At 35.2% G+C, this 9,826-nt stretch overlaps 1 protein-coding gene across 1 annotated transcript in view; it reads right to left on the reverse strand.

Annotated features, from left to right (window-relative positions):
- Window positions 1–9,826, reverse strand: part of LMTK2 (lemur tyrosine kinase 2) — a 43,477-nt gene that overhangs the window by 25,602 nt on the left and 8,049 nt on the right. The window contains exons 3-7 of the mRNA XM_035889221.1: window positions 5,451–5,575; window positions 4,468–4,612; window positions 2,625–2,698; window positions 1,981–2,099; window positions 490–577 (exon numbers count right to left, since the gene is read on the reverse strand). Coding sequence (XP_035745114.1) covers window positions 490–577; window positions 1,981–2,099; window positions 2,625–2,698; window positions 4,468–4,612; window positions 5,451–5,575 — 551 coding nt within the window. The remainder of the gene's footprint in view (window positions 1–489; window positions 578–1,980; window positions 2,100–2,624; window positions 2,699–4,467; window positions 4,613–5,450; window positions 5,576–9,826) is intronic.

Below are 9,826 nucleotides of genomic sequence, written 5' to 3' on the forward strand. Positions count from 1 at the left end.
GTAGACAGAAGGGAGGAAATTCTTTGTTTCCTCAATTAACATTTTCATAGAAATGGTAATAAAAGCACATTAAGGATGCACAGGCAGCAAATAGAATTTAGGATCTGATTGTGAGCATGTGCATGTGATACTGGACTGCAATAAAAAGCTTCCTTCTATGACCTCTTTTCCCCTCGAAGATCCCTGTTACATGATGTAGCAGACTGAAAGAGCAGTAATTCTGTTATCAAAGACAGAACAGCTATTTTCCTCTTCAGAACATTCCACAAGCACCTAGAGTTTACATGATGAATTGAAAATAATATAAACAAAAAGTTACACTTGTGGTCTGTCTCTATACTAAAAGAAGTCTGTCTTCTGAAATTTTGGTTATTAAAAAATTTTCCCACAAAGAAAACAAATCACTTCATGAGCTAAGGGCAGTAAACAGACTACATATAACTTACACCAATGGAAAACAACTGCAGGCTTTTGCATAAGTGCACTTACCAAGTCACAGAACTCAAAAACTAGGAGATAAGGAATGGCTTCCACACATTGCCCAATACACTGGAGAACATTTGGATGCTGAAGAATGCTGGAATGAAAAAATACACTTAAAGCCAGAAAGATCACAGTATACATTACTTGCAGCATAATGCAACACAGTGAAATCCCCACCAGAAGTTTCAACATGTAACATTGGCAGGGGGGTGGCATGAACAGAAGGTGCAAGTATCCAAAGCCACAGATTCCATTTGCGCCTTTGTATCTCCTCTGTACTGCTGCAGCATATCACTGAGAGTAGCTGAAACTCACAGGATCTCAAAACCACAAAAGCCAGCACTGCCATAAGAAAGTCACACCCATCCTCCCACCATCCCTTATACCAAAAATAAGCTCATGCAACTGGTTCCTGAACTACACCGAGGAACTGATCTGGCTAAAAGCGAAACTTTTTTTAGCCAGGTTACTTCCCAGCCAGATCAGTTACTTTTTCTAAATTGCTTCAAAAACTCTTGTGCCAATGCAGCAGAAGGCATGAGATTTCTTCTTCTGACAACTGCCAACAATTTAAGCCTAAATGCAAATATAACTAGGACATTAGAAAGCATCAAGAATAGAAAGCTCTTTATTACCACTCACTTGTAGCATATTCAGGCAAGGTAAACCACACTATGAGATATGTCTAGTGAACTACAATGCGCCTTTCTTTTCAGCTACAAAAGCCATTACCTTGTGGCAGTTAGCTCTTCAGAGAATTCTCACTATTCCCAAAACACAGGAAGAGAAATTACACTCCCTTTAATATACCCAATTCCTCTCTAATATACAAAGTCTCAACCCCTAGAACAGAGTATCCTCCAAGCATAACACAAGAGGAAGAGAACACCAAACAATCCTGTTCTATTGGCATCTCTAGTCAGGTCAATGATTTCTCAGTTGTGGAGTACTACTGGACTGAAGTTAGCGTAATTCTGGGGGTTTTGTGTGTACAAGCCTCCTTGCAAGCTATCTGAACAGAAGTTAAGTTTTATCACTATGTTGCATGTAATTTTTTGAAAAAGGGAACTTTAAAGAAATTAATGTGTATCTGATAGCAGACCAAGTGTTGTCAGTTCCCCTGCTTCTAACAGGAAAGCCAAGTGCAGGACTTAAACCTCAGTTCTCAGAGGCAAGTAATTAGGCATAAGGTTAGTTTGCAACATCAGGAGTTTGTTCCAAAAAGCTGTAGAAGAAAATCTGAGAAACCAAACCACGTGTATTTTCCACTCACGAACAGTAACTACCAAATGCATTTAAGCAAAGAGCTTATTTTTTTTTCCTAAGCAAACTCAACTTTGCTCATTTTGGATTGACTGTATTTTCACTCTTTAAACAAGCATTTCAGTTACAAGGGAGGACAAGTAGAAACAATAACACTGGACAAAAGAAATGTCCATAATTCATATGCAGTAGTATGAAGTGTGCAAGTTAACCAAGCTATGAAACATTACTTACTAATATGGTTCTCCATTTCTTAAAAATTGTTCTTGCTCCTTGGGACCTGCACTTGCCTTCAACTCCTTCACTATTACCCTTGCTACACTAGTGCCTGTGTAGATCTCTCCAAGCAGAACCTGAAAAAAGATAACCATTGTGTCTTTAATCAGAGGGAAAAAAATTTTGGAGCTTCCCTACAAAGAAAAACAAGAGCTAAAAACATGCTGTAAGAAAGATTTTCTGGCTTTTTGGTCAATGCATGCAGAGCTTTGATAATTAAACACCCATACTTAATAAATCTTGAAAACTGATCTACACATCAACTTTCAGAAAACAAGTTTTCTAATGAAGACCACTTACTGACTTAAGACTTATTCCTAGAAAGAATTGGTAATAACAGGAATGTATTAACTCAAATCCATGGAAGTGAAATGTCTGCCTAGTAACTGATAAGAAACTACATGCAAATTAAAGAGGAACTGATTAGTGCTGTAATTACAGCTAAAGAGTGCATGCAAGAAAGCATCTAGTTTCAACTTCAGTTTTGCTTATGCTTTTTTGTTGTTGTTGTTTAAGCGTACCATTTTAAAGGAAATACAGCAGCCTAGTCAGTTTGGAATAAGACTCAGACTGCAGTACAATATTAAAAGACAACTTCTCACCTTTCCAAACCAGCCACTTCCAATTTCCTGGATGTAGTTTAGACTCTGACGTGCCACTTGAGACTTTGATCCATCTGTCACACACAACGAAACAAATGTAATACGTATCAAACCACTCAAATGGCCAAAGTTATCTAACTGTTGAGGAAATAATGCAAGCTCCTGCAATATTTATTCCCAATTACGTGCATACATTCAGACTAAGCAACAAAACTTAGTTAGACATACATAAAGTATATGAAGGTAACATTGTGACAATAGCACTCAAGCGAAACTTTTCTCAGCTCCAGCTTCTAAACCATGCTAGAATACACCTCCTACAAAAGCACACTGATTCTCCTTAGGAAAAGTAAACTTTTGATTAATACATTCAGTAAGAAAGCAACAAGGCTGAGTCCTAATTCCAATATCTTGTATCATACCCTGTATTTGGGTAGAGCAAATAACCTACTTACAAAAGTCTCCTATGTAAATAAAAGCAGAAAACCCAAGACAACACTCATTGCTTGTACATATTAACATTTACAGTTATATAGTTACCATTTTAAGAGAAAAGGTTCGACTGCTTTACTCTTCAGCCCAACTGCCCTACTTATAGCTACCATCTGGAAGGAGGACATTTTCCAACTAAAAATACTTCACGTAAAGAGCCCAGAGAGGGAAGGGATAGAAAACAAGACCCAGATCTTGGCAGAGGATGGATGGTAACAATGGCAGACTCTATACAAGAGATTCAGCAGTGTTTATCCCTCTGCTGCCTAATTGGTTAGGAGCACTAATAAGCAGATGTACACAAAAATTTTCCATCATTACTATTTGTCAGACCGAGAATTCTAGCCCACATTTTTATTTCTATAAACCACATTTACACCAGTATTATTTTACTGGAACAGCTACAGCTGTATAGCATACTATCAACATGCTCACAGGCACAGAGGACGCTGTATCAGTACAACTACATTTCTACCAGTGTACCTTACTCAAGTACACTGCCATACTTAAGGCAAAATAACTTCCAGTGACAGAAAGTATAGTTTTAACAATTATGGCACCGTAGAAGATCTGACATAAAATTATTCACAGATAATTTCCCCATACTCATTCAAACACTGAGGAGTAATGTTTCTTTTGTATTAAAGGTACACTGACAGTTTCTTGAAATTTGTAGGTACAGAAAATTTACTAGAAGCTTCCCTGAACATCCAATAATTAAGCAAAACAAGCAATATATGTAAAAATTATACATGAACAACTACTTTATGCTAAACTATGCTTGTAATATTTAAGATGCTTAAGTTTGCTTTTACAAAAATGGTAAAGAATACGTTCCAAAAAACCTTTCACACAGGGAAAAGAAATCTAACACTCTGTCTTACCAACACCACGTTTACAGCATTTGAAGTCCACAGTGACATTAAGAAAGCAATGCAGCTGAAACAGCAGCACTGCTGTCAAGAGATTCACTCTTGCTTCCATTTAAGGCTAATGGCTAAAATCCAGTGACAACTTAGCCATGAAGAAAACCACTAAAGAGCAGAAGTCACTAACATCCTAGAGTACTTCGAATCATTTATGTATATAGAGGCATAATGAAAGTACTCTAGAGAGTTTTATTTAAGCTAATTTCATTATCTTAAGCTACCTTACATAGCACCCTGCCATAAGTTAACATTTTTAAAGTAATATTTCACATTTTATCCTATGCCCTACAAAATACATTTACTTAGTTCATGTAAGTTTTTATGTTTGACTTTACTGTAACAAATTAATTGTTATCAGCTACACTCCATTTTTGAGACTGAAATTGCCTACTTTCGATTTTTCATTAAAATCAGTACTTTACCTGTACGAGATGGAAACTGGGAGGGAGTCGGTAAAGCAATATTGGGAACTGAAAGAGTAAACACTTCTGCTGGAGACTGAGCAGATGGGGTATCTTCTGCTGGAGGTGTGAAATCTATTTCATCATCAAAATTATCTTCAAATTCCTGCAAAAAAACCACCCAACTTAGTAAACAAGCTGATCTTTATCTTCAAATTATCACCAATACATTTCTTTTAGTTTGAATGAGCAATGTTAAAGATGCTTACCTTTTTTCCGAGGATAGTGATAGATTTTTATAGTTTTCTATTCCTTATTTTCAATTTATTACCGATTTAAAGAGATTAAAGTATCAAGTATTGCTTTTAACAAAAACGGGGGGGTTGTTTTGGTTTTGGTTTTTTTGTTGTTTGGGGTTTTGGGGTTTTTACTTTAAATGCTATCACTGACTTTGAATCAATTACCATGAACTACTGAGGCCAAATATTCTCCATTTAGAAATGAGAGCAAAACTCAATTTTAGGAACACTGATAACGATGTTCCAAAAGTAACTGTTCTCTCATGATAACAATTTCTCCTCAAGAGTTTTGCTACTGTGGATATGAATCTTCAGTATTCTTACTAGACAGGAGTGTCTTAAACCATGTCAGCAGACTAAGAAAAACAAATTAAAAGAATACACAGAAAAACAACGAAAAGGTTCTTTATAGTGAATTTGTCTCAAGGGTATACTTTTACTACTGATCCTGGTAGCTAGTAATGATTTTGAAAAGACATTAGAAATCTTTTCTGCAGCATGGACCAAGTACTTAAAATAAATGATTGCAGCAAGATATCACAGCATGTAGAAATACAGTTGCTGCCTAATTCAGAAGAATGTACAGTGACACTGAAGTGTCAATAACTGCAGAATATTAGTATAAATAATCAAGTAGGTAGTCTGGATATCAGAATACAGCTAAGAATACCACTTGTACATACATTTGTAATTTCAGATGCTTACCTTGAAATCTATCTCAGGGTCTTTACAGCAGGAGACACAGTTTGCAAGCAGTATTACCAGTACTACCAGAGTACATATAGACAGAATCACAAAAGATGAAGAAAGTTCAGCTGTAGCTCCTTCTCCTAGAAATAAACATGTATGTAGTATTATACAAATATGTTTACCATTTTAAGAAGTTCCTTCAAAACATGTTATCTGTATTTCAAAGATGGAGTTTGAACATTTAACTCTGGATACAATCAAAAATAAGAGGAAACTGAACAGACGGGACATACTGGTAAAATATACCTACGCTCTACCATCTGCCTGCACCATTCTGGACTTATTTGATTCAAGCTAAAAGGCAACAGCCAACATGATTAACTGAAGTAGATAATGAACAACGATAGTCCCAAGCCTCAGGACTCTTTTTAAGTTGACAGATTTATATATATCTCTAAACACAGATATTAGAAATCTGGTCTTTTTGAAGACATTTCCCATGAGCCTAAACACCTGCCCTAAGAGAAAAGGCAGCTGGGAGAAATCTTCATTTAAACTGTGCACAAATTTAAAACATATTACTATAAGGCAGTACTGTCTCTTTCAATAAATGCATTCGTGACAGGTCTGCCGAACATACATTGCTTTCATAAGTGCAATAGATCTGATCAGCTCCACCCCAATTTCTAGTTCTTGTGATTCATTAGGTGATTTGTCCCCATTTGAAGAATTTTAGGCATTTCACAAACACACTTCCAAATAAATTTCCAAAATTTTATTTCTAAACATTCTACATCATCTTCTATGATTAAGTCAGGTTATTACTACTCACAGATCTAAAGCTTCAAATGACATTTTATAAAAATCTTAAGTCTTTGCCAGGGGAATTAAACCTATTTTCATCCCTGTTTCCTTCTTAAGTTGGGAACAAAGATACATAGTTCCCTAGGAGACCACAGCAGACATCTCAAGGGTTTGTTTTTGTTGTTGTTTCTTTTTAAACAGGTACCGCCATAGGGACTGGAGTAGTTGGACCATATCTGATTAAAATATATTTAGAGACTACATCAGTGTTAAAGTCAAACATTATCAGGTGACTTAGACTGACTGGATTCTTTGGGAATGTCTGCGATCAACAGGAACGTCTGGCAACAGAATACACTATAAATGAAGCCTCAAAAATAAAGAAAATCAGAAGCTGATCACTAGTTAAGGGAAAAACTTGTCCATCTACTTCTTATACCTTCAAAAAACTACAAAAGTAATTAAAAGATTTCCAGAAAAGGTTAGAGTTTTTCATCATGTTCGACAGAACACTTACAGAATATTTACTTATTTTAATTACATGTAAAGAGTAAATTGACATAATCAAAATATTGCTTTAAAAGTATTAGCATACTTTCAGAAGATCACATTTTCTGGACAATAGATTAGGAATATTATCTATACAACAATAAAAGCCGAAAAAGAAAGGTTTTCAAACAAGTGATACTGTTTCTAGTTTCCACAACAGCTCTGGCATTCTAACCCCATTAGAGAATATGAATACTCCATTTCTAGATAAAAGGTGGTGTTCAAACACAGATCAACCACGATGTGAGGCTGCCCACCACCTTTTAGTCAAAGTTCTGAAGAGAAAAAAGAAATGTCTGCAGAGGGCTCTCAACAGAACAATTTATATTCTTTCAAATCAAGTCCTCCACATAACACCCACATGTTTTTCCATTTGTAAGCATCAACAAGAAAAAAGGGGAAGGTAACAGCTGATTTATGTTTACTTCCTTCAGATGTTCAGTGACCTTACTAAGTAGACTGAAAATTACCTAAACCACAAATATAAACATTTTGAAAAGTCATTAGCCAAATTACTGTAACAAACACACAAGTAATATAGCTCTAGATAAAATTTAAGAGATTCCTTTGAAATTCTAACTGAAACCAAATAATAAGGGGTAACTTTACTATAGAAAAGTAAACATATTTATGTTACCAGGTATTACTAATTAAAACTATTATTTTAAAAGACATTTTTCCAAAAACACCCCACCTAATTTCCAAACAGCTTCCTCACCTTCACCAGCAGCTTCACTAAAACTCACTGCAGACCACCTCCTGAACAGACATAGATTTTCCCTAATAAAACACGTATGAGCACATCACCACAATTACAGTATCTATTCCTTCCACTGAAACGATCAAGACTCCTGGAGCCCCTAGAATGTTTCATCCAGTTTAACAGATGCATTTGGGAAAGTTAGTCAAGCAAAAGTAAATCTCTACACGATGAACTTGGACACCAAGAACATGTTTTATTATTCACAGAATGCATTATTAGCATGTCCTAAAAGCCTGCTATTTGAAGACTAACTTCAGACCAGATCCTTGAGAAAGAGGGATAAAGCACCTCAGCTGTCAAGTGTATAAAACACTAAAAAAAAAAGCCATCAAACTTATTTTGGGTTTATGGTACACTATAATGTCTCCTTTTTGATGCCCACATGGCTGACATGAATTTTAGTGTCCTCCTGTTCGGCACAGGAGAGGAACATTATCACTTCTCATCAGCATCCTCCCTTGCTGCAAATACAGTATCTTCTTCTAGGTGGTCTTTTTGACCAGCCTCTACTGAAACTTGGAGCAATTCTTCAAAATTTGCTTTACCACTTTCAGTTTTACTGCTTCCCTTCAAGACCTGACAAGGGGCTTGTGCACCCAGAAGTGCCTCTATTGTAATTATATTAGTTAGTCTAGTACAAGATTTTCTCTCTACCTACAGACTTCTCACCTGAGCCCCTGAACTGTCACAACTACAGTAGCATGACCATGACAGGTATTTACATAAACTTTACCATGCTCACTCCAACTTAGGATCCCACTTTTGACCCCCCCAAAATTACAAGTTATCACAGGAAATCCAACTAGGAGGATTCAAGCTCTGGGTGGTCTTAGGCCAGTCTTCTCGTTTATTTAAATCAAAATGAGACATAGTGAGCACCAACTATCATAAGCTGCATCTATTGTATGTTAGATACACTGCACATGTATTTAGCTATTTTATATGAAAAAGACAACATATTTTGGTTGGAATTCCTTCTGTAAAGAAATGTACACCTTTATCGAGCCTAAAATCTATGTGTTTCATGCAGGTTACACTCTTCCCCATAACGTAACCATCTCCTTTAAGTGTCCTGGAATTAATAAAAAAAAAAATATTGCTGCTGTTCATTATGTTACTTCCTAACCTTAAGACCTTTTATAATTCCCAAGAAAAGAAAGTGTGTGAACTAACAGCAGTTAATTGGAGAAAGTAATGAAGTTTTTTTTTTTTTTTTAAAAAAAAAGGACAGCAACGATCACCTTTGAAAAGGCAGCTAACAATTAGCAGTTCATTAAGATGGAAGTCAACTAAGCTTCCAAATGCACAAGGCAAATTTCACATACAAAGTTATAAACAGATGCTTTAATACAAGAAAAATGCCAATTATGATGGGCAAGTTTTTGCAACAGTTACAGAATAGCATTTCAGATGATTCATACAAGAGCTACGTACTAAGAATTACAGTTTCCGTCTCTATTTGGATAAACTTTGAAGTCTCTCACATAGTCATTAATAAGTGATATTTTTTAATTTGCACTTCTTAAATGAATGTAAAACTAAGTATAAAATTATGATAACCTACAATTGGGCTAAAAATTATTATAAGTGAAGTTATTTTAATAACTTGCATAAATACATATTCAGTGATGGAAGTCACTGATTAAGTATTGGAACTGGTGTTTGAGAAAGTGCTGAAAAACCTGCTGCAGTATCTCTTTTGCATTTTTCAACTATTTCTATCCAACGATTAATTCACCGGAGCTTAGTAAAATGGCTCGGAACTGAAAAAGTAGATGTTTAATACCTCCATTTGTTTGTAGATTGTGAAAGTATGATTGAATGACAGCTATTTATTGAGAGATCCTGACCAATAAAGCAACCAAAAAGAAATCCATTCAATTAAACACAGAGAACCATTTTATATAGTTACTACAGGAAACAGTTTTCTATAATAAAAACCCTGTTAAAATATACTGTAAATCTAATTAATTTTCATTTAAACCTAGATTAAAAAAATCTAATATCACTCACAATTTCATAATAAATGCACAAGTTCAGAATCTTAACATAATAGATTCTAAAAGTAGAGAATTTAATAAATTTACTCGGCATATCATCTCAGTTTAAAAACCTACCATATTTAACGTAATCCTACACAGTAACAACCTACTACATTTTAATATCTATCCAGAAGTCAGAATCTGTTCTTTATGAAAGGAACTGCAAAACAGATCAAAAAATTACTATATACAAAATGCCAAGAATATAAGGCTTCCTGTCAGTTAACACAGAC

This window comes from Egretta garzetta, unplaced genomic scaffold, assembly GCF_000687185.1.
Source record: "Egretta garzetta isolate BGI_Z169 unplaced genomic scaffold, ASM68718v1 scaffold292, whole genome shotgun sequence".
Lineage (NCBI taxonomy): Eukaryota > Metazoa > Chordata > Aves > Pelecaniformes > Ardeidae > Egretta > Egretta garzetta.